Source organism: Larus michahellis, chromosome 10 (assembly GCF_964199755.1).
Source record: "Larus michahellis chromosome 10, bLarMic1.1, whole genome shotgun sequence".
Classification (NCBI taxonomy): Eukaryota; Metazoa; Chordata; class Aves; order Charadriiformes; family Laridae; genus Larus; species Larus michahellis.
This window is the reverse complement of record NC_133905.1, coordinates 13,053,384-13,078,994: the sequence shown is the minus strand read 5'-3', so window position 1 is coordinate 13,078,994 and position 25,611 is coordinate 13,053,384. Positions and strand designations below refer to the sequence as shown.

Here is a 25,611-nt window from a genome sequence, read left to right as displayed (position 1 = left end):
TCACCACACCTCACAGCTGGTGTTGTGGCATCCTGGGACCAGCACTAGAACTTGCCTGAGGTTACCTGCTCAGAGTCTCTTCCCAGCTACTCAGTTCTTTCATAGGCAAGAAAGAAAGAAATACCCCTGGTATTTAGCTGTTTCTCAAGGAGATTACTCACTAACATGACTCAAGTGGTAGCTGTCTGCATTTCTGCTGAGGCATCCTACAGGGAGGAGGAGCTCACTGCTGTATTGTGAAGACCTGAATAATTGTGGCTAAAGCGCTCTCATTACAAATTATTTTGCATTGAATGGGTTTCACTTCAGTAAAATGCACCTACAATTTGTGCGTCTTCTTAACGAGTACGTTAGGTATAATTTGCGAATATGAAATAATTGGTCTATGAATGCGGAATAGGGCATGGCAGCAATGTGAGCTTACATCGGAAAAGCGCAGGGAACGCTTTTTGCTCCGGAAGGTGACTTTGGCCTGCCCTCTAGCAGGCTGTGTGCGCATCGCAGCGCAACACACGCTGTCGCCTGGTACCGGGATCTCAGAAACAGCCCTTCTCATCAGCCTCTGTTTTAAATAACTGCACATATAAACCCTTTTTTTTCTTTCCTTTCCTTTTCTATTTTTCTTTAGCTAATAATGCTTAAATTCTAAAATCAAAGTAAACAGGCACATACTTATCTGGTATTGCAAAAGGTAGCCAGTAAGGTGGCCATTTGCTTTCTTAGGAAGTCCCCACGACAGAGTGACAGAGTCCTTGTCAAAGTTCAGGATCCTTAGAAATCGTGGTTGTTCGGGGACTGGAAAATACAGGGATTAGCTTTCAGAGAAGGAGATTGAACAGGTCTGTCTCTACACATACCTGTTAAATGACGATACAGTTTAGTCCAACACCTACAGTTCCCCTTTCTAATAAAGGGTTTTATGAATATTGGAGATTTTACAATCACTTTAAATAAGGAAATCAACTTGCCTTGTTACATGGACAATTTCTATTTACGTCCCTCCATCCCGTATTCTCACTGTGTCTTACCTCCTTCTGGAGTTTCAAACACAACGGGGGAGCTTTCCGGGCCATCTCCTTTGGCGTTGTAAGCCAAAACACTTAAGTGGAATTCACTGAAGGGCTCTAGACCGGGAATCATCCCGTAGTTTCTGTCTCCTACAAACGTTAGGAAGTGTTTCTCTGGGTGATGCCTTTTTCCATCCAGCATGCTTTTTGTTTTCCACCAACTGACCTGCATTGAGATTGGTATTTCTATAACAAATAGTGTTGCATGGGGCTGAACGCGCTGTTGATTTCTCGCATCTTCCCAGATATGAGAGACTGCAATCTTATGCTTGATCTGGGATTCATTTAGTAGTTTATTCATCTATATACAAATATTTAAAAAGAAATTTGTAACCTTATAGCCTCTTAAGTGTCCACGAACTCTGTCCCTTGGTATTCCAAACCAGAAGACTTTGACCAGCGTGCTGTTCACAACATCCACCGACACGCCGGAAGGAGCAGCATCTGGAACTGTAAAAACAAAAGTGACACATACTAAAGACACTTACAAGAGCTCAGTTTCCCACTGTTCACAGCTACAGGGCTTGGCTTTCCAGCTCAAGCTGTGGCAGTTCACACAGTCTTACTGCAGGCAAGAAAAAAGCCATTCCACCTGCATCCAGTGGGTGAAATGGGCCAATAAACTTTATTTTGCCATATCAGGGCTTTCTGCTGAGGGCTGGAATACAGGTGCACTGGGACATATGAATTTCTACACCAGTATTTATGATTTCCTGTTTCAAGTAATGCTTACAGCAGTGAGAAGAATAAAAAAAAAAAAAGATTAACGCAGCAACTCAAGAAGGCAATCATAAAGTTTTTTTTATAATCAATTTCATTTTACAACTAAGCTCATTAAACAGTAGGATTTTAATCACCACACAACACAGAAAGCTATTATAGCGCTTGAAAAAAAGAGGCCTTGATCCACTGACAACTGAATTGCAAGGAAGCTTTTCCACTGATAGATATAAAATTAGATCCACCACAGACACACAAAGAAAATAAACATGCTGTGGGGTTTCTTTCTCTCTGTTCTCACTATCCAGCATCTCTTCTGCTGTACACTCTACAGGGGAGGGGAGATGCACCACCAAACCTTCCCTTTGCCCACCTCTGGGTGTACAGTGGGGACTCTCCTGTCTGAACAGCACCGAGACCATTCCCGGCACTGAAGCGTTATGCTGGTGAAACACCAGGAAGCACTCGGCAGGTTGCAAACATCAAACTGGTCCATTCGGGGGTTGATAACGCAGGTCTCAGTGCGCTCACTCAATGAGGAGCGCTCCAGAGAGCCCGCCTTAGGATGCGTTTCCCTCTGTAAACGTAGTAACGTTTTTTACGTCTGTGGTTATCACTGAAATTTTACTGACGGTCTCATATCACCTACCATGGACCGTGATACTCCATAACGGCTTCTGCAAGAAGCTGCAGCCAGTGGAGAGGCAGGAGCAGCAGCACTACTGCTACTGGGGAGTGACTGCTGCCGGACGTGGTGGGCGGCATCAAGGATGTGTGTCTCTGGTCATTTTCATAAGCGGCACAACATGTGCTTTTCTTAGTTGGCTAATCCACTGTAGACTTTTCAAAGGCCATTCAAATTGTCATTTTATTTCATTCTTACAAGAGAACAACTTAAAGACTTCAAATTCTGCACGGGATGAAAACTGTCTGACTTAAGTAATAAAATTAATGGGCAGATAGATCTGAAAGAGAACCGTTTGCTGGCCATCCTCTCCCCTCTTTGCCAAGAGCTCCCAGCCCCTGCTGCTAAGCATTTGCATATGCAATAAGCATCTGTAGTTGGGATGAGGGAAGCTTGGCGCTCCACGCTAGCAGGCCACCATGCTGTTTACTCCATTGCTGATTTAAATCCTTAATTCCTACAAAAAAGATTCGGGTTTTTTTGGCAGTGTTAGTGCTTAACTGGGTTGCTTCCTAAGGTGAGGCTTGGCATTTCATTACTGCAGCTGCATACATTTCCAGTCCTCCAAGTATCTTCTCTAGTGATGCAGTAAACACCAAAAGAGACACTCTGCTCCTTCAGAGACGTTGGGGTGGCCTCAGCAGTGACATTATCCAGTGTCCCACAGACATAGCAGGGCTGCTGTATCCTGTGTGGCACCAGCATTAATTCTATTAGCAGAGCGATCCTCCTGCATGTTCACCTTTCCTAACGGGACATGATTATTAAAAGCCCACGTGAAGCTGGAGCTCAAAGAGCATGTGCAAAGGGTGGGTATCACAAGTGGTTGCTGGGATTTCAGAGCAGCCCAGGGCATCTATTTTGTGAAAGTGGGCGGCAAGGGAAGAAAGCGTCTTTGTTTGATCTGGACCATATGATGGACTGTGGGCCAGGCAGAGTCCAAAATCAAAGGTGGGCAGATTCTGAGAAGACACGGGGATGGGGCTTGGAGAAGGAATAGATCCGAAGCAAAGCCTTCCTCCAGTGAAGAGAAGGCTGTGCCACCCAGGAGCCATGGAAAGCCACTGGACAGAAACCCAGGCTGGAGCAGAGGACCCATTCTTCAAGGACTCAATGGACAAGGTAACACCCAGCACACATGGGAACGTGGCACCATCTATAAATTCACTTACAATGCCCAGCGCCTGAGTGTTTGTACTTAATTGCCAGAATACTTAACTTTTGACAGTGTTAAACTGTTAAATCGCGCCCTAGACAAACTAAAAATTTTTTTCACACCAAGTACAACACAATGACTGCCACACTTCATAGACTTCTTATGGACTGTGGCCTTCAAACAAATATCCAGATTAAGCCAGCAACTGAGATTAATGAAAGCACAAGTGACCTTTCAAAAAAATCCCTCGAACTCCAGCAAGCTGGCATCCGTGGTGCTCAGCATCAGTTGTATTTGCATCTCACGTAGCCCATCATGCTGAGCACTGGCATTTCAGCAGTTTTGGCCATGGGCTGCCTAATCCATCACTCCCTACCCGATCGTTCTGCATCGCAACAGCCCCCCACGCATCATATTTTTACATTAAAGTCTTGCTACTTACTGTCCTCTCCTGAATATCCGATGGTAACATTTGGTTCAGGACCGGATCCTAAATTATTTACCGCTTGGACCTTGATCTCGTAAGGCACGAAGGTGGGAGTGTTTCGCAGGGTCAGAGAATGCTTCCTCACCATCTCCTCGTTCCAGTCCGCCTCGACTCCCTGCTGCCGCCAGCTGACTTTGTACTCCAGCCCTGGCCCGTTCCTCTCCACAGGTTTCAATGGCTGCAGAAGAAGTTAAAAGAGATCTCGTTTGCCTTTGTTGCAGTAATCATGAAACAGCAGCTGAGGGGAGGGGGGAATAATTTTGGAGAGCATATTACAAGATTGGGAGAGAAAAGAGGGGAAAAAAAGAAAGCTTTAACTTTTCGCTGTTGTGTTAATTTTAAGATGACTGGAAGAAAAACCTCATTACTTCAAGAGAAAGGTGGGTGAAAGGCAGAGAAACAGTTGCATTAAAACCAGATTAATTGCTTGTAGACATATTTCTGCATACTACATACATCAGTTTTTGTTTTGCCACAGGTTTTCTTTGTTTTCTTGTGTGACGTAAAACCGCAGGGCTTTTAGCACAACTAAAATGCGTATTTTGGCATAAGGTGGTGTGTGTCTCTTAGTACAGCTAAAATCTGCATTTTATCTTAGAATTTTATGTAGCACAGCAAGTTGGGTCATTAAAATTTAGATTTGTTCTAAATATGCACCAAATGCTTGAAACTACGCCTGGATATTTAATGTGCAACTGCTGGCTGTGCTACTCTTTTTTACTGATCAGCTGAAGAATTCATCACAGTATGGTTCCCACCTACTTAACATGAATTTATAAAATATTAGAAGATGTATAGCAATGGCTTGTCATGAGACATTCTCCAGTTGAGTTTATTTCTCTGAAAATGTACTTCTTTACTGAGTAAGATTAACGACACCCACACTACCAAAAATGATGAGGGTAATTTCAGTCCACTGAAACAGCTGTGGGTATTTCCCACCACATAGCCTACTTCTAATAATATTTAAATTATATATTGTACATATTAAATATATAATAACTGACATGCATCCAAGCTGCACGCAGAGGTCTGAAATGAACCGGCATCGACTTGCAAGTGCCAGCAGGAAGCGATGCCCCATTGATGCTCCTCATCCATGGGGGGATCCAAGTCTGGGGGATCTGCAAAAATTACCACTTATCTGCTCTAAGGGTATGAGGACCTTTGGGATGGCTGTGGGGAAGGAGCCAGCAGGCTGGGCAGCTCGCTAACAGGCACCACTGGGAGAATCACCTCCGTGGCAAAGATCCCGGGGAATGGGATTTGCAAGAGAGGCTGACGTAGTAAAAAATTCCAACTAAAAAATAACTTCTCGTTCAGAGTTAAATTGCAGCACTGCTTGACTCTTACTTTGATCCCCCTTAATGCCGCAAATCCTTGGCTGAAAAGCTAGTCGCTAATGCTCATCTGGCCTCTTAATCCAAAGTAGGCAGATTAACATCGTTTTGCAGCCTTTGTCTGCCAGAAATAGCACGTTTAGTGCCTAGCATTTCCTCTGAAAAGCATACAGGAAACCCCATAAATAAATGAATATCCTGTTTACAACATTTCAATGTGTCAACAAGATTTAACAAAGCCTGTCCATCCCATTCTCTCCCTTCAGTCGCAGTTTTCACTTCTGCTTTCGCCCCGTCTGAGCAGTGGATTACAGGCTTCCCGGCGAGAAGGAGCGCTCCTTCTCTGTTCAACCAAGTGTTGGTCACAGCAGAATTCCCCACCCACGCTGGTTATTACCACTCATGCATTTCTTCTGAGGGGCAGGACTGTCTTCCCTGACCCTGGGCTACGTCGTACAGCAAAAATCCCCATTCCAATCCAAGTCAATACATCTAGAGGGCCATCTTCTTTTGGTGTAATTATAGCCTAAACCATGAATTCACACTGGGGGAACATTTATTGTTCTTTGCTGCGAGCAGCAGATTGAGAAGTAAATCTTATGTAAATTGTGTTTAATTCCAGCCACAAAAAAATATGTTCCCTCCACAGTTGTTGAAATTTGTGTTAAATGAAGGAATGTATATCTCTCCAAACTGTTGGCACAGAACCTGTAAGCTTAAAAGCCAGGGAAGTTGAAGACTGGAAACCATCCTCAAGACTTTTACGCAATTCCTTTGGCACAGATGCTTAGGAGCTTTACCTACACTCCTTTAGTTCTTGATGTAAAAATTCAAGATCACATTCTCTTGGCCAAGCGATCCTCATAATTTTTAAAGCTCCAGGCTGGAAGGGCAGCAGCTCTGCATAAAACCCATCCCCTCCCTGGGCCCGGCTGCTCCTCCTGCAGAGCAGGGTTACACCACGACGATTTGAAGCACTTTCTTGTATGCAAGAAGCACGGAGAGGAGCATACTCTGGGGAATTCTCACTGCCTGCTAAGTTCGATGTAAAAAAATTTACTTTTGAAACAAAAATGAAACTAGGGGAGGAAATCCAGAACACGCTTATGTCAATAACAAGTTTACCTTTGACTTCAGGAGCATCAAGGATCCTAAAAAACAGGGGTAGGGGAAGGGGAGATAAAAAGCCAAGGGATCCATTATTTATTTTTTAATGTAATTATATTAAAACAACATCCCGATAAATTCCATGCTGCTTTAGAAACTGCTGCTTGAAGGGAGAACCTGTTTCAAATATTGCAGCGTTGACGGACACATCTGCCTTACCTCCCATTTCATCACCATTTCATTTGGTTCAGAAGCTTCAACTCGGATGTTTTCTGGGTTCTTGTCTGGAGCTGGAACCACACAAGTGAGAAGGTTAGTTTGCATGCCCCGGGTTTTATTTGCATTTGTTATTTACATGCACAAAAAGGATGCAAAAAAACTTTTCTTATTTCCATATTACTGAAAGACACCTAAACAAAAAACGCTCATGAGATTAATTACTTGGATCAACAAAGCTGCCGTGACCGAAACACATTGTTTATGCAGTTTTGATTCCAAAGGGCCCTTGCTGGTTGGAGCCACCAGCTAACATGAAACTGTGACTTTTGGATTTCAAAGCACCAGATGTAAGGGGATTATGAGGAAGAGATTTTTCTCCCTATGGGGATAGTAAACAGAAGGTATATCATTAGTGGGACGCACACAGCTGAAAAGCTGAAGAAGGACCGGAAATTGAAGTAACGGGGAAAGAAAAGAAAGAAAAATGCCAAGGAATGCAAATGCTGTGCTGAACAGTTGGCCTCTAAAATGACTTTCAGGGACACAACATTTTCTGACACAGTGAGAAACGCACTGTGAATGGAGATTTTGGACAAGCTTAGCGCTGCTGAAAGGCTCCCCATAAACCCTGATCTTGTCCAGCAACTCCTTGCCCATGAAGGGCTGCAATGGGCTTTACAAGGGGGCAAAGTCAGCAGAGCTGAGGAAAGCGGTGTGCCGGAGGTACCCGGGTAGGAAACACCCTGCCAACCGCTCGCTTTGGCATCCCTGGGCTGCCACCGAGCAGCGAAAGCAGCACAAGGGGGCCCTGACTTCTTCACACCCCCCTGAAGCACAGGAGGGCACTGTTATTCCCAGCAAAATGCTAAAACTATGAATATTGAGAAAACTAGATGGCAGTGTTTACCAGCCGGAGGTGTTGCGTAGCGCAGCGAGGGTTTACTCGGCTGGCTCCTTCCCACAGCGTTCACAGATACGACGCGGAACTGGTAATTCACATACGGGGCCAGTGACAGAAGGGCGGTGGTGTCATTCCCCGGGGCTCGGGTTAGTTCCTGCCAGCTCCCCGGCTCCCATCGGTTCTCCTCAAACTCGATAATCGACTCTGAGGCGGAAAAGAAACAAAACAAAAGAAAAAAGGCAGAGCCTGTGTAAACGGCTTATGGATAGCAAGGATGGAAATGAACTTACAACAAATTAACTGTCATAGTAAAACCGATTAAGTATGGCTGTGAGCGTGGTTTGTTTCTTCTAACAGCCGTGACATGCCATAATGCTAAACAGTGCAAGATGATGCTACTAAAATCCTTCATACCATTAACAGGGCTGTTATGACTGGCCCCGGCTTTCCAGGATAGTCGAACACTTCGGTTTTGATTTTCTGAGAGCTGAAGGTCTTCTGGCGGATCAGGAACATCTGAGAAATAATGAAGAATTGTCAAGAGCACGGCAAGCTATTCCTGTTTGCCTTGGCATTTTCCAAAGGACTGGAACAGCAAGTTGAGTGACAATGGTGGTAAAACATCTTTTGATTTCATAGTGGACAAAATCAGGAAAGTGGGAATTGCTCTTAAAGATTCTTTTTATTACAGAAAACCAAGCCGAACCCTCTGGTCCTGCTTTGTCCCTTATAAATGCACTGTTCTTTCTCAAGTTCATTTCCATCTACTCTCATTACCGTGCTTGCAGCAACAGATTTTTCTTTTCAAATCAACACTGAGATCTATTTAATCATTAATAGATATTGACACTGCTCTTAGCAGAAAGTTATAATAGCACCACTTGGATTTACCCTGGTGCCAACCAGAGTGGTAGAAGGTGACTCAGCTCCGACAGTTATTGAACTTGGCCTTTTAGAGCATGAGTGAAAGGATCACATTCATTATCCCAGCCATGGGGATCTATATTAAAAGGAAACAAGAAAATTCATTACCTGCCAGCTCAACTAATGCTGTCCAGAGAATATATCAGAGTCAGCTGGTGGTGGCTGGTGTGATAACTGCACTGCACCTCCCGGGGACAAGTGTGGGGCTATACACGCCCTGAGCACGGCGCTGCCCCGCTCCTGGCCTTGCTCGCTTTTCAGGGATGTGGTCTCAGCCAGGGCTGAGGGTACCAGCACCACCGAAACAGGCTGCTGCCCCTTACAGCCCTGGGAGACGGCAAGGGGGACACACGGCTGTAATACCATCTGGTATTCTCAACAGCATCAGGGGCAGAAGAGGTGACCTGTGGCATGCGTCGTTTGCCAAATTGCCTGTAATTGAATGAACGCTTTCTCTTCCTGGAGAAGCATCTGAAGAGCGCCTATAAGAAAGCTGGAGAGGGACTTTTTACAAGGGCATGTAGTGTCAGGATGAGGGGAAGATGAGGGGTAATGGCTTCAAACTGCAAGAGGGGAGATTTAGATTAGATATCAGGAAGACATTTTTCACTCTGAGGGTGGTGGGCCCCTGGCCCAGGTTGCCCAGAGAAGCTGTGGCTGCCCCATCCCTGGAGGGGTTCAAGGCCAGGTTGGACGGGGCTTGGAGCAACCTGGTCTAGTGGGAGGTGTCCCTGCCCGGGGCAGGGGGGTGGAACTAGATGATCTTTAAGGTCCCTTCCAACCTAAACCATTCTGTGATTCTACGAAATGTAGCGGATTCAGGCAGACAGATGTTTATCTTCCTTGTGGCTGACTCTGACAGTTCACAGTCCGACTGTATCAGATTAGTTTGGTAAATGAAATGTATAGGGCCTGGTGTAAAAGAGTGATTTCTCACTGCAGGGGGCTGATGGTAATCCCTCATCCTTCCAAACTCACACAACACACACAGCCTCCCTCCTTAAACATAGTGCTGGCTTTTCAAATTCTAAAAAATGTAGAGACCAAGGAAACAAGATTGCACAACTTCAGGTTTTTGACCTCCTGCCCCAATGTCCCAACTACATTTTTTGGCTGACAACGAAAGGGAAAAACAACAGGAAAAAGAGCTACCTCGACCACCAACACTGTCTCTGTCATTGTGAAAGAAATGAATTGGCTTTGTACTGAATTTTTAAAATAATAATACTGAGTTTTCTTGTTTATCTCAGGGTACATCAAAAAGTTAAAAGGTTATATTTGTGTTGGGGTTTTTGTTTTAGTTTTCTTTACGTTTCTTTCCCCTATTTCATTTGTACTGGGGAAAAATCAGGAAAGCACAGTTTAACCTACAGGCATTTTGCTGTTCTATTATTGGAGTATCTGGTGTTAAAATTCAGTATATCAGTTTAAAGACGGCGACGGTGCACCTTAAAGATGCTCATTCCTCTACCATAGAACAAATACTTAGAAGTATTCCAACTGGATATTTCTTTTGTTCTTAGTTACCCATATTCTGATGTCTCCGTCTGTGCCATATTTAGTTCTTTAGCCATCTCACAAGTCTTGCATTGCAAAAAATGCCTGAATTTTCCATTTGGAAAATAACAGATATGGTCGATCCACCAAGGCCTTTCTTAGATACAATAAACAAGAGGGAAGGAGCACAAGGCTGTTTTTCCTCTTCTGCAAATCACCTTTTTAAAAGGGAATAAAATGCTTAATGAAATTTTCATAACTATTGTAACAAACAGTCTACAAACATTTTGAATTATACAGCACTAAAGAACACAGTACCATAAATAATGTGCATAGCATCTTCTTAATTTACTGTTTACTGAAAAATACCATTCGTTTAAAGCATGAAAACATCTTGAAGGTCAATTGTCTTAGTTCTTCTTGCAATCACTACCAGAAATAAATGAAAATGTAAAATGAAGCAAAAATGAAGTTAAAGGAAATTAAAATGAAGCAAAAATGCCCACAAATCAGAATTTTAGCTATTGGTCGATGCACTCAGGTACATGAGCAAAGGACATCACTCCACAAGTTCACCCCCTTAATTTCAAGTGGTCCTTCAGGAAGGGAGGCAGGTTGTAAGGAGGCTCACACAAGGTCAAGCTTCAGACTCTGTGGTTCAAGGCTTTTCTCTGCTGCTCTTTGCCACTGGACAATAATTAATGCTCAGATTCACAGAGGTAATTAATCCTTTTAGGTGTTTAACTTTCACTGATCTTCAGAGGTGTTGGACATCTAAATACTGGCCTTACGTCTTTCTTCTTCAAAACATAGTCCAAACGGTAATCTGTGTGCAAATCTCTAGTAAAGTGGATGGAGGACTGACCAAGGACATCAAAGCAGAAGCAGAGCCATTCTTAATATGCTATTACACCTTCCAGCCTGGGCAAGCTCCTCCTGAACTGAGAAAAAAGGCTGCCTTGCCTTAGATATAAAGGTATAACAAAGAGCTGATTAAATATAAATGAAATGCTTGCGTCAGCATCCCCATTCCAGGAGATACAAGGGTAGGACCACTGAGGTTAACGAGCGAGAGGTACATTGCACCTCTGTGAAATTGGGTTATTGAGTATCTGTAACTGACTGGGCAGTGGAAGCAAATAAGCAAAAGTGCTGCAATGGCATCATGTACTGCATGGGGCTGTTTGCACCCCAGGAAAATATCCTCTTACCAAGAACGATTAACTGCGATTCGGCTGTGACACTGTCCAGAGAAGTGCGAGCCACACACGTGTAAACTCCTTGGTCCTCCAGTGTCACGCTTGATATGAACAGCGTATCCCTGTCCAGAATTATCCTATGGGGCAAAAAAAAAAAAAAGGTACACACAAATAAGGAAGAGAAAAATCTGTGAGATAAGCATATGACAGACAGACACGTTGTTCTCTGAAAAACAGTTCACAAAAACACTTGGTAATGGGACATTTTGAATAACAAAATTGCACGTTAGGCCTATTACTTTAAAATGTAATTGCAGTTGTATTACACACTGTGCTGTAGACTATTATTTGTATTTTGTAGCAATTTAGCCTCCATGGCTGGAAGTTGGCATGTCTCTCTTGGTCTGAAAAAGAGCCACATTGATATGCATCGGCCGACTGTCTGGAACATAGGATTTTGGCACACTATTAATGAGGCAAATACATGGGTTTTCTGTCTGAATTTTTGAAAGGGTTGAGTAAAACTGAGCATTCCCAACCCACTTGTGTGATGTCCAATGCACCAGGGGACGCTGGCATTAGCCCAGGCACACGGGCTCCGTTGCAGACATGGCATTTGCTTGGCGCTATCTCCCCAAACTACGTGGCCTCAGCAGGATCTTCAACCTCTCCAGCACTGCAGTATTTAGGAAACCATCTCTCTTCTGTGGTAATTAATGAAGACATCTGATTGCCCACTGTGGGACCCTTCATATGGAATAAAGGCTGAGCTCCATCCCCTTAAGGTCAATGGAAACACAAGAGGAGGGCAAAATTCAGCCTGCACTTGCAAGTCCTAAACTCATACGTAGGAAAAACACATTGGTTTTAATGTGTACGATCTTAGGGGGAGAATCCCATAAATCTGTTTTAAATTCATTTTAACATGACAAGGACTTGCTTTGGCCAAACAGGTATAAAGCACAGGAAAATAATAGTCCCACTGAAGTGGAGGAACACAACCCCAGTTGACTGCACCGGGGGTAGGGCTGTATTTTTGGACTGAACCAAGATTTACGCAATATTCTGCTGTGATGGTGAGAGAATTAATAAAAAACAAAATCATTTGCCAGCCATGGCTCAAAAGTCATATAGATGCATTTATATTTATATGTATATAAAATGCAGATCTATTCACATATCGCATGAAGAATTCTTGCAGACATAAATTTGCATTTCAAGCTATTAAGTCTCATGTTTATTGAAACTCGTGTTCCAGCACCATACAGCATTATTCAGCTGAGATCAAGGAAACTCTTGTTTCTTCCCTGCTTACCTGCCATCTTCCGTGCTCTTGACTGGCAGCTCATCTCCATCTTTCCTCCAGGATAATTTAAAACTGTGTTTCAAGTGTGAATCATACTCAGACTGACATTTCAATAAAATTGAATGTGATTTCAAGACTCGGGGGTTCTTCGGAGTAACAACAAGTTTTGTAGCATCTGATTGATCGCAGAAAAACACTTTGATTAGGAGAGAGAGACTATTACTTCAAATTTTCACCAAGCACTTCATATATGAAAATCAACCTTAGGAGCAATGATCATGTCTTTTTTGTTATATATACAAACATTTCAACTGAAGGATGGTTGGTTTTGAAATAGATATTTACCAGGATTTAATTTTCTATCTTGAAAAATTATTTTTTAGTTCACTCCAAACCAAAGAGTGCCAGAAAAAAAAAAACCTACTAAAAAAAGTCACAGGTGAAAACCCTTGTTAGCAGACTGTCATGAAATGGATGATAAAAAAAAAAGCTTGAATATGATTTTTATGTCCAACTGCCATTTGAAATAGGCTTTGGCAATGATCCAAGAAAAATTACAAGCTTATTAAAGTCAAGGGAGAAAAACTTATTGCAATCAAGTTTGTTCTTTTAATTGACTCTAATTTGAATGCGGAAAAAGATGAATAAGTAAGAAGAAAGCACTTGGCTGAATTTCTTTTTACAGTGAAATGTTACTCCGTCAGAATTTCATTGCATATTTTCATGTTTATCACAACTGTAAAATTTACAAAGCAAAGGGAGTGGGTGGAAACAGAACACAAAAAGAGCATTTCTTTCTCAAGTTCATCATAGCGAACCTGCATCTGAGAGTCCTTTTAAGGACTCCACTAATTGAGTATTTAAGGGGTTTTTTTATTGGCAAGCCCTAAATCCTAAGTAAATTTGTATGCAATCCACTAAATGTAACCTGTGTGCTCAACAGAAGCTGTCCACTGCCATCACCCTGCCAGGGGAAAACCCCTCCTCCCCAAACAACCAAATAAATCCCTTAAAACAGAACTAGAGCACAAGGCATGTGTCTGAAATTTATAAGTAAAGGCATTTGAGTAGGGGTGTTTTTTGCTCTATTTACAGATATTTGTCTAGTTGATAATCAGGCAAGGGCCCACTGCAAAGCCCCTAAACCAGAGCATCCCTGACTCGACCTGCTGCGATGTGCTTGGTGTTCACCGCGGATACTAATTTTATTTGGGATGCACCTTCTGATCAATAGGCTGGAAGTAGCTTTAGAGAAGGAGGAATCCCGTGGCTGTGGGGGATGCAGGGACCCTATCTGGCTCAGCGAGGACCTCACCAAGCCCATGAGCACAAGGTGGGCTCTGGGCTCCCAAGGGTCAGCCAAGAACCTGCTCTGAGTGTAACAGGGACGACGGCAAGAAGGAGGGAAAATTTTTTCAAGTTAACAGATCTGGGAAGTAAACTGCAAGTTTTTTGTGGCTTATGAAGCTTCCGCAAGTGTCAAGAAGAAAGTAAACGTCATGTATGTGCATGGAGAAAACGCACAGAACAATGGAGACAATGCAAACTCCTACATCTATACCAGACCTGTGGCAATTGCAGGTCTTAGTATACATAGAATTGATACCTCACAGAATGTATTTGTATCTTAGACTGAGTATGTACTAATTACTAATTCACTGAAAATTTTTAAATATAAAACCTTAGCAGATATCAAAGGTCTTTCTATCGATAAGTGAGACTTTACCTCTTATATCCAGATTAGCAGTGATTGCTCTTTTTCCAACAGAGTTTGCAGCCCAGCACGCGTACGATCCTGAGTCTTCTTTCTTTGTTTCTTTGATCTCTAGGGTGCCATTCTTATTTAACTCATAGCGCAATGCTGAAAGTGGCTCTATGCTGTCATCCTTAGTCCTAAAGAGGATTAAAATAATTACGGTTTATATCTAGGGTTGCAGGAACTGTTATTGCATGGTTAGCAGATATTCCAGGGGACACAGGAATTTTGGGAGCTGGTCTCAGATCTACCACTGTGTGACCAAGTCAAGATTAGCAAGTCACTTTACCCACATGTAGCACATTGTACAGGGATATAAGCTTCCCGCAAACCCAAACCACACTGACAGCAACTAGCAAAGTCTTTAAACTAGACTGGCCGAGTCCTTAATCTATAGCTGTCATCTGCAATTTTATTGCACCTGTCAAGTGCTAGGACAGTCCTGTGATTTCCAACCATATGGAACCATTTCCAGGTAAATATGCTCTGTATGTCATCACGTTTCCACCTCAATAATGTGTCCAAACTTAAAAAGTCGCTAACATTAAACTAAGGCTGGTGACGCCGTAGCAGGATTTGGTGATCTACAGCATGGCTTAGTTTAATGAATGTCCCAGCACTTGACTCATACAGGTACAGAGGACTTTAACTGCTGTTTTAAACCAGTTCTTCAGAGTTCTTGAAAGTGCATTTAAACACAGAATACTTATTTTATATACAGTTTTGTTACAAATTTCTAATGTTAACTCCATAGAAATAATAACTAGCACATTATTCAATACTTGTGGAGCCTGTATGAACTTGTTTCACATGAAAACATCAGTTCTCAGTGGCTTACCATCTAATATCTGCTGCAGGTGAGGCAAAAATTTCACAGTGCAGGAAGGCACTGTAACCCACAACTGTGGCATAGTTTTCACCATCTGAGGTCAGAATTAAGGGAGCAATATCTGCAGAACAGAATGCAAAATGAGTGGCACTGCATTTCAGAACTGGGAATAGAAATACAGTCCCTGCATCATCCCCTTTTCCAGCAAACGTCAAAGCCTTAGCCCCTTAATGGGAATTTCACTGCCTTTTGGAACCAGTTGCACTGAGCAACTGAGCTCTCGTAAGCTTCACCGACAAAGACAACGGTGGTTGACTGCTGGACATGCCAGAACATGAAACATCAATGTGCTCCAGGAGAGAAAACAGACCCGGTTCCACTTTCTCTAGGGACCTCTTTTATTAACTGAATTCCCATCACTCCCTTTCTTCAGGGAGAAGAACAGGCTGAGCACCACAATCAAAACCAAAGATTAACAATACACTTAATAACTAAAAAACAGAGTTGTGGTCTTAATTCAGCCCCCAGTGGCTTCAGTAGATTTGAATTGAAAAGGTTTTAGCCCAACCACAACCATGTTTTAAAACAAAAAGTGTATCAAAGCTCATGAGCACTTACGCTAACCATATAATATTGCCCATGATAAGGCCTGTTGCATTAGTTTTGACAATATATTTCTTAAAATCTGTGCCAATGCAGAAGAAAATGACATGGTTACAATCCCCAAGCTGTTCTGAAGCATTCAATCAGCAGAATGGGACACTGCAGCTATAGACCTTTTCTTGCTAATAGGAAAGGCCAGGAGGGTACTCACTGAGCACGTTCACATTGGCACTAGCAAGGATGGTGCCGTGCTTGTTGCTGGCCTCACACTGGTACACAGCACTGTCGTGAAGCTGAAGGTTGGTAAGGCTGATCTCCCTGGCAGAGATTCTCCCTCTGAAGGTCCTACCTGGAAAGACCCAGACTATATCAGGAGATGGAGAAAACACCACAACTGTGGAGTTCACAGTCTCTTCTCACTGCTTGGAAGTCAAAGGCAAATTATAGAATCATAGAAAGGTTTGGGTTGCAAGGAACCTTGAAGATCATCTAGTTCCACCCCCCCTGCCATGGGCAGGGACACCTTCCCTCTAAAGGGACACCTTCCTTCTAAATTCTCTTGAGACTGACACGAGGGCTATGTGTTAGGAAATGCACAGGTACAAAACATAGAATCATAGAATGGTTTGGGTCGGAAGGCACCTTAAAGACCATCCAGTGCCACCCCCTGCCCTGGGCAGGCACACCTCCCACCAGACCAGGTTGCTCCAAGCCCCATCCAACCTGGCCTCGGACACCTCCAGGGATGGGGCAGCCACAACTTCTCTGGGCAACCTGGGCCAGTGTCTCACCACCCTCACAGGAAAGAATTTCTTCCTGATATCTAATCTAAATCCACCCTCTTTCAGTTTAAAACTGTCACACCTTGTCCTGTCACTCCACTCCCTGATCAAGAGTCCCTCCCCATCTTTCCTGTAGGCCCCCTTTAGGGACTGCAAGGGGCTCTAAGGTCTCCCCAGAGCCTTCTCTTCTCCAGGCTCCCAACTCTCTCAGACTGTACTGTACATAGGAGAGGTGCTCCAGCCCTCTTACCATCTTCGTGGCCCTCCTCTGGACTCACTCCAACAGGAAAGCACATCTTCAGGATCAAACTAGGACCTTGCTCAACAGCCAGAGACCAAGTTGCAGAGCACTGCCTTTGTCAGTAGTCCCATAGCCTAAAGAAAGTGCTCTAGAGCACCAATTTCCAGGAAAATACCCACATAGACTTTTTAAAATAGTAGTAATCATACTGCTATGCCAGGGAGCAGGGCCTGTGCTCCTCAACCATGCAGTCGCTTGTGCTTATTCAGAAGCACAAAGAAAGACCAAGATGAACATGAACATAAGCTACCCAGATCCTCAAAAGATGTAAGCATTACGGGGTGAGGCAGAGGCAGTAACTCACGGGTACCGCCACTCCACAGCCCTGCAGATTTCACCCCTACTCTCTTCAAGATCCCATTTAAACATTTTTTTTATTTATGAAATAAATACATTATTTATTTATAAAACTAATTCTTGTCTAAAGAGATGCCAAACCAGACATCATCCATCCCATTTGGATTTGTGTGTTCCCTCTAACTGGGTGCAACACAGGCACATCCCACCCGGCCACCACCTAAAGGAGGACTTTGGACCTTGCACTTACTATCGATGGGCATCCCGTTGAGTTTCCACTGAATGGTTGGCTCTGGGTTGCCAATTGCTTCGCACAGCAGCACAAGATTTGTTCCTACGCTGTAAACACCACCTTCGGGCTCCTTTATCCACCGAGGAGGCTCTGTAAAGAGGGGACATAACAGGTATCAGGTGCCACAGCGAGGGCATGTCCAACTCTTGCTATTGCTATGGTTCTCCAGGAGATGGCAAACGCTGACAACAGTTCCCAGCCGGCTCCTAGGAGCCTATCGTGCAGCTGTATTGTATTTCTTGCAAACGGACATTACAAAAGGTAAAATTAGCATCAGCACCCATCAATTTCTGTCCTTCAGACTTTGTGCAATGTGAGCAGCGGGGAGAGAGTGTAGGGAATGGGCAGTGTTCTTCCAACTAGAAAGCAACTGCAAAGCAGATGAAAGGTGAGACACTGTGGAAGGAGGTAGACCTGAACGGGTCAGCATTTTCACTAGGACCCTCAGACAGCAGATTGTGGTCTGTGAAATGAGGCAAGACTATTTCAGCAACCCAAACAAGATGCCAATATCCATCCAGCTCAAATCCCTCTCACTTGCCCAGGAGTGGCTGGAGGGCAGAGCACAGTGATGCACCAGAGCTCCACAACAGGATGCTGCACCTCCATCTGCTCATCTATGTGTGCTGGGGAAACGCATTGTGATTTTCAATATTCTGGCTTCCCATCATGTATTCAGCTCAGAGACTAATCTGTAACATATTTAGGAATGACAAAACATTCTTTCACCACTGGGGATGAAAGAACCATCATCCTGATGAGCGGTCCAGAAAGATTGCCCACAGGGTGGTGGTAGAGGAGCAGCAGTGTGCTGCTGGATTCCCTGTGCTCTCCTCTTTCCCAGCACCGCCAGCTAAACTGGGTGAGCTCTGGGGAAACCCTCTCCTCTGCAGAGCAGCCTCTGAGCACCAGTTACCCAAACATCATTGGAAAAACACAACCATAAGGGAGGGAATGGAACCAAGGGGGGTGAAAAAAGCATTAATCTGATGAATGCATCGTTTTCTTCCTTCAGGGAGCATCCTCAATCCAAAACACAGCCTGGAATTCATCATTATCTCTCCCTGAGAAGCAACAAACTTCCAAATTTTAATTCCAGACCTGCCAGTACCTCTTCTGCATGTGCTGGGCAGATCACTGGGCCTCTTTCCCTATTTGAAAAAGATGAGCTAATGTATAGGAAACATGAGGATTCATTAGTTAATGCTCATAAAACGCTCTGAAGATTAACAGAGCTGTTGCCTGGTAATACATCTCCAGATGTTATCAGTGTGGTATGCTAAAACAAAGCATCGTTGCTCATATTCACACAGATACGTTAAAAAAACACCCCTGAAGTGTGATACACAAGACCTTCCACACAAAGTCCACCATTTTCACAGTAAAGCACCGGTGAAGAGTGTTAAGTAACAGCCAAAGATTGAAGTAAAATTCAAGACACCGAATCTTATCTAAAATTATAACATCTTTGCATTTCCTTTGCTATCGCCTTCCTCACTGCAGTGCCGGTTGCCCTCCCATAGTGCAGCGTGTGACGTGACTGTACTTGTTATGCGTCCTTGTATTTCGCTCCAGGAAAAAAACTCCGCAAGCAGCTGAACATTTTGGTTTTGCAGATCATTTTCCTTCTCTCTCTCTCATATACATAATGCTTTCATCAGGAAAAGACAGGTCAAAGGCGCGGAGGTGAAAAGGTTTGTAAGAGCCCTGATTACTTTGTTGTTTGGTGGCGGTGGTTTTTTACTCTAAGTCTGCCACAAACACAGCACTTGAGACAGGGTATTTCCTTGTTTTGAAGGAGGTGAGACGCCAAACACGGACTGAATACAAACCACCCAATGGACCCTTTCCTATTTTCATCTGTACATACACCCTGGAAGTGAGCTGCAGCTATGTTAGGCCACCGCTTTCCTTTCTCAGCATGAGAATTGCTGTGGTTGCCCCAAGAAAGTGATGCAGCTGCGAAGCCACAGGCAATAAGATTTTGCCAAGTAGGAAATATAATTTCACAGAAAGGCTAAAGAACCTCTTTCCTGTGTGGCAGATATGCCATACTACTTATAAATACATAAAATATAAGAATAACAAAATATACACATACTTCTTGGCAACTACAAAAACCAGTGGCTGGATGGTCAAATAGTTAATCTATGTGAGCAATACGGTATGGCAAATATTTCACTGCATAATATATTCTTCTTGGTAAGAGTTACAAATGCGGGGCTCCTGATTAAGTGATTTATGTCTTTATGGGGAAATAATGACAGGTCCAAATATAGAAGGGATCTAAAATGGGCATCTTGTCCATCCTTCTGCAACACAGCAGGATCATCCACACCTAAAATGCCCCCGATGGATCCAAACCTTCCCCACAGCCTCCCATGCCGTCTACGGCAGCACCACGCTAGAACAAATTTCTAACATCTAACCAGCTTCTGCCTTGCTGCAATTTAAGTCTATTATATCTTACATTATCCCCAGGGAACTTTGTGAAGAAACTTCAGCTCATCTGAAGGCTGTTATGAATTCCCCAGATTCAGTCTTTCCTAAATTAAACGTACCTATCAATTTTTTTCTCAAACATCATGTTTTTGAGCTCTGTGACTACCCTTGCTGCTTTCTCCTGAACTGCCTTGAGTTTACCCCGGCCTTGATGAAGTGTGCGATGTAAAACTGGTTACGTTACGTGAGGCCTTATCAGTTCTCAGTATTCACTCTTACAACAACGCTTTGCTTTATGCTTTCCAGAAGGATTTTTGCTTTTTATGCACGACTAGTATTTCCAAGCCGCGTTCAGCTTGCGATCCAGTATATCCTCCAGACTAGTCTAACCAGACATTTTCCATCCTGTGCTTATGAAGCCAATTAGTGCTGCCTGATGAGAATTGCTTTGCACTTGTGCTTACTGAAGCCCATCCTTTTTATTCCAGACCATTTTCCCAATTTGTCAAGATCATTTCAAATTCTCCTCACGCCTTCCCAAGGGCTGGCAATCCATCCCATTTTGGGGGCATCATCGGCAGCTTCAGCTGCAGTTACCACCTCGGGGTCTGTATCCCCATCGCAGCATTTTTCCAGTGAAACACAACTACAATTTGAGCCCGATTAAAACATCCAGCCGTGTTTCTGCCTCACATTAGTTTCATCTATTTTATTTTTCTCTAGATGAGTAATGAAAGTATTACCAGACTTAACTGCAAAGGCCCTTAGCTATTATATCATTACTATAATTAATCATTATATTGTAATAATTATTTCTATTAAACACAGTCTAGGAGCCTCAGTCAAGATGAAGGTACCACGAGATCAGGCGCTGTGATGGTGACAAGATTTTGAGGATATACGTACACTTTATATTGGGTTCGGGGGATTATATACAATAACCAAATAAACAAACACTTGAAGTCAAGACAATTCGTGGGCTTGCTTCGCTTTTTTTTTGTTTTGTTTTTTAATAATTCTCTCTCATTCTGATAACGACAATGGGGATTTTATGCCTGTTCCAATGTTCCAGGCTACATCTTTCTTGCAAAGAGAGATTAAAATGCTCAAAGAGTCAAGTAATTTGCTAGCTGAATATTTTCATATGATTGGTAATAACTGCCGGAATCTTTGCCCTCAGACTACTGTAGGATTAGTAAGTGGGCTGCATGCAAATATCATTAATTAAGACTGTTATTTAGAAGGCTGGGATATTGGTTTGAGATCCTCAAATACCAGAAAGAAGAACAGAATATGTGACATAGTGCAGAAATGATGGCAAAATCCTGAATTATACACCAACGCTAGACTGAAGATGGTTGGCGATTAATAACTGAGATAATTTTTCTTCCATGTTTGATTTCCTTCTCTCTGTGTGCATCATTTGAGAAGAGCCTGTCAGGTGCGAGGACGCTCTACGTCAGCATAACCTCCCTGAGACCCACTGAAATTAATGCTCGCTTCCACCAACTCAAGATCTGCCCTTGAGTGCGTACACGGGGGTTGCTGCAAAGAATGATGAACGTGCCCATCTCTGATTAATGGCAGTGATGTTTTCTGGTTAGAAATTCCAGCAGAAGACAGTGTTTGGGCTCAATTTTACCTTGATACCCTGCTTGTGAGGTGACTCCTAATAGGAAGAATTCCTGCTAGTGACAGCAGCCAACATTAGTTACACATACAGAAAATGAATTCAATAACAATGGCAAAAGCATTTTTTACACAGCAATGGCTAGAGTAGGATTATTTCCTTCCCTCCTTTTTTTTTTTTTTTAAATACTTGTTTGCTAATGAGCAGGAACAACAATTCGCCAGAAAGCTTTCCTCCCTCTAGAGACTGAGGGAAAAGGGGGTCAATATTCTGAACTGCTTAATTAATGTCATTTCTCTGGTATTTTAGTTTTTGCAGCTCCTGCAATTTCTTTGAAGGATTCAATTTTTACAGCCGAGAAAATCATAGCCAGATTGTTAAAATATTCAGCTACAGCAGAGATGCTCCAAACCATCTGGAAGGATTCCTAGGAGTCAGCACTTCCCCTCTATCGCAGCTGAAGACTTGCCATGCCCTGGTATCCCCCTCTGCCACACTGCCAGGTAGGGAAAGAAGACTGTAAGACACAAGGTTGCATCAAGTGAATGGGGATGATTCATCACATACTGGGAGAAAAGGCTTTTCCTCAGCTGATGAGTAAATACAGAGCAGGTAGCTCAAAGTGCCTTTCCTCCTGTCAAGACTCCTTGTGACCACGGAGTGAGAAGCAGCACAGATAAAAACGAAGCAGTTGGCAGACTCCGACAGTTTAATACTGCCTGGGTTTGGTTTTTTTTTTAGCTCTGCAGAGCAGAGACTGGAGCATTTTTCATCGGTAAAGAGAAAATGTTTTCAGGAAGTTTTTCAGCTGTGCTTCAGGATTCTTATTCGGTAGCTATTTACTGGCAGCGCTGCTGAAAGAGTTGCAGTGGCAGTGATACTTCTGCAGGGCCCGCTTGTCTCTGCTGAGTCTCACTGCAGCTCTGCATTGCTCCTGGAAAAGAGCATCTGCCCCTGCCTCGTGTGAAGGGCTCACACCTGCAGGGTCTGGGGAGCAGAAGGGAGGAAGGAGGATGGAGGGGGGGCGGGCACCATGTGCCTCTATCTGCACTCTCCAAGATGCCTGTTATGAAGGTATCTTGTCTGGCTTTATTAATCTGCTGCCTTCTAGCAGCAACATAAATAAATGACGACCAAACGGGTGCACAAACATCGCAGGTACAAGCTGCCAGCGCTGCCCCTGTTCAGGCTCCAGACCTGTGTGTGTGCTCAGGCACAGGGATGCACCACCCTCCGCACAGGACAGCCCAAACCACGACAGGTACGCACGAGCGTGGGGGAATGGGCCTTGGATACTCAGTGGAGGACAAAAAGGGTGATATTTCCATTTTTTTAAAACTGTTAAAAATTAGTAGAAAGTATTTTTTTTTTTTTTACTTTCTTTCTTAAGTTTTTATCATATTTTGCAGGAGCTATAGAAACCACTCTTGGCTCAAGTTGTCCCTATACAAAAATGATGGCAAGGGAGCACGTGAAGGAGGGGAACAGAAGGGTGGTACAATATTTGCTCACTCCATTTTTACAATCCTCCCTAGGCATTCACTCCTGGTGGAAGCCAAAGAAAGGAAATTGAGGTAAATGTACCTCTGATCTGGCCCAGTGTAGCCATTTTCACGTTCTTTAAGAGCAAGTAGAATAACAAGATCTTTCAGTCTGACATTCAGATTAATACAAGACATTTCATCAATATCTCTGCTTGACTAACTCGCATCTTTAGAGTATTGGATCTGCTCATGTATTTGTACTCCTGTTCACCGCTTTGTAGAGCCTTCATGGTTCAGGAAAAAAAATGCTTGCTTGCTTTCTTTCTCTTTTTTTTTTTAAAAAGATGCTACTTTCTGCAAGCTTCCCGAAACTATAAAGCAGGTCCTTGGCTAGCATAACATTTTAAAATAGATATAAAAGTATATAATATTGATATAAATATAATATAGATATTAAAATATCTACAAATTGATAGAGTCAGATGAATTTATGCATTACATGTAGTGACACTAGCAAAGGTCCTTATTCACTTCCCTTTGACCACCTCCCTGTTCAAAATGAATAAGCTTAGTAAAGTGTACTCAGCACCTTCCACATGAACGTGGAACTCGTGCTTCGCTCTCCCCATGGGGTTGCTTGCCGTGCACTGGTATGTTCCTTCATCGGCTGCAGTCACTTGTTCTATCTTCAGTATCTTCCCAAAATTTTCTGTTTCTGGTTCATCCTTCGGCAAGTTCCCAGTGACCTTGACCCAGCTTAGATGAGGAGTTGGGCTAATAGCAAAGAAAGAAAGAAAAAAAAGATTTTGAGTTGAATACTAGGCTGCTGTAATGCTTCATGTTAGCAGAGCTGCTGGACTTCACAGAATCATACAATCGTTACAGCTGGAAGAGACCTTTAAGATATTCAAGCGCAACCATTAACCTAGCACTGCCATGTTACCACTAAGCCATGTATATGTGAAGTTTTCAGAGTCTTCTGAGCCTTTTAAAACACTGGGGCTATACTATGGGTTATACTACAGACTATAGCTACTCTATGCTGCTTCTTGATTCAAAGGGCCCCTACGAATAGGTTCTTCACAGCCAACACCAGGCCATGGCATGAGGCTGCATGCCTTGTACGCGTATTGGCATGGTCTGTGGGAGAGGGAATGGAGCTCATTTTGTCCTGCTCCAAAAGGGCACTTGAGGACAGACAAGGAGGTAAAGACTTCATTACAGTGACTTCACTCGGTGCCCTGCCTGGTTAGAAAGGTGGCCAACCACTGGAGACGGCTGAAAATGCTCCTTACGTTTTTAGAAAGCAAATGGCAGTGACACAGAAATTCGGGACAGACTGTCGTCTGCGCATTCCCAGCTGGGCTTTGCGACCCCGACACCGTACACGGCGCTCATACACAGTGTCATATCTGCTTAGTCTCGTGTCCATCTGTTATCGTGGCAAAATGCCCGGGCACAAGCTACTCAAAGCCCCAGGTACCAAGAAATCATGGTTTTCCATGAGCAGTGAGCACAACCGTGCAAATATCCTATTATTTCCTGCACGAATCCTCGTCCTGCTCCTGTACCACTGTCAGGCACTGTGTTACCGTGGTGTTGTATTGAGGCAATGCTGTCCTGACACTGTCATTGTTCAGATTATAAGTCTTCAAAAATGACAGATTGGAAATGTACTTAATTCCTTATTTTGCAGTTGGCTGCCCCTGATCTTAGTTACTTGAAATCTGGCTCAGTCTATCCACTTCCGTGGTTTGTGGACATTTGGTGGGATGGCTTGGCAGACATATAGGCAAAGCTGATCATTTTTCTGCTGAAAATGGGAATTTTAACAAATAAAAATGTTGTTTTACGTTGCCTTTTTTGAATCGTTTCAGTGAAAAATGTTTGTTTGGTGATCAAACAAACAAGTACTTTGTCTTCTTTCAAAAGTGGCTATTTTTAAAAAAAACACCTCTGTGTAAAAAATAATTTTAAAAAATTTTCTTGGAAAATTCTGAATGAAACAAAAATATTACTTTTTCTTTTTACTTTTTTTTCTTACTTTTTTTTCCCCCCAAAATAAACAGTGTCCTCTTTTGTCTTTCTATTCTTGTACATGATATTAATTCTCGCACATGAAAATCTGTATTTGTGTATTTCCGAGGCGATTTACCTATAAAGTACCTTGAAAACACTATAAACTCACAGCTGTGGACTTGTGGAGGTTTGGGCGCCTGCGAATTAGCTTGATGGGTAGCGAATTAGACAAGGAAGTGTTGCAACAGGGAACCAAAACTCTCCGCAGATACCTGGAGTGAATCCAACAGAGACAAGTAATTCACCGTCTCTCAGAAATGGCAACCAACTGCAGAGGCATAATCTTGCCAGCTCAAATGAGCAATGCCCTTTCAAGCCCACATGGAAAACCAAAATACCCTAAACACGTTTGTTCAGGCAGATAAATATCCTGGATTTTGGAGTTTTATAGAGGGGATATAATTGCACAGCCTTTAATATGAATTATCTACCTGCTAACCACAGTCTGCGTTCACAGACCTGCAGCTCTGCCATCCAGTGTGAGAAGACGATGATTTAAGTCTCCATT

General features: G+C 43.2%; 1 protein-coding gene across 11 annotated transcripts in view; it reads right to left on the bottom strand.

Annotated features, from left to right (window-relative positions):
- CHL1 (cell adhesion molecule L1 like) overlaps positions 1-25,611 on the bottom strand; it is a 140,078-nt gene that overhangs the window by 13,444 nt on the left and 101,023 nt on the right. For all 11 annotated transcript variants that reach the window (XM_074602217.1, XM_074602222.1, XM_074602216.1 and 8 more), the window contains 14 exons: positions 23,614-23,798; positions 17,427-17,558; positions 16,008-16,145; positions 15,203-15,314; positions 14,335-14,501; positions 12,618-12,783; positions 11,315-11,439; positions 8,097-8,198; positions 7,689-7,886; positions 6,782-6,852; positions 4,071-4,293; positions 1,402-1,517; positions 1,029-1,233; positions 673-795 (listed from right to left, as the gene is read on the bottom strand). In XM_074602217.1, the coding sequence (XP_074458318.1) occupies positions 673-795; positions 1,029-1,233; positions 1,402-1,517; positions 4,071-4,293; positions 6,782-6,852; positions 7,689-7,886; positions 8,097-8,198; positions 11,315-11,439; positions 12,618-12,783; positions 14,335-14,501; positions 15,203-15,314; positions 16,008-16,145; positions 17,427-17,558; positions 23,614-23,798 (2,063 nt within the window). The remainder of the gene's footprint in view (positions 1-672; positions 796-1,028; positions 1,234-1,401; positions 1,518-4,070; positions 4,294-6,781; positions 6,853-7,688; positions 7,887-8,096; positions 8,199-11,314; positions 11,440-12,617; positions 12,784-14,334; positions 14,502-15,202; positions 15,315-16,007; positions 16,146-17,426; positions 17,559-23,613; positions 23,799-25,611) is intronic.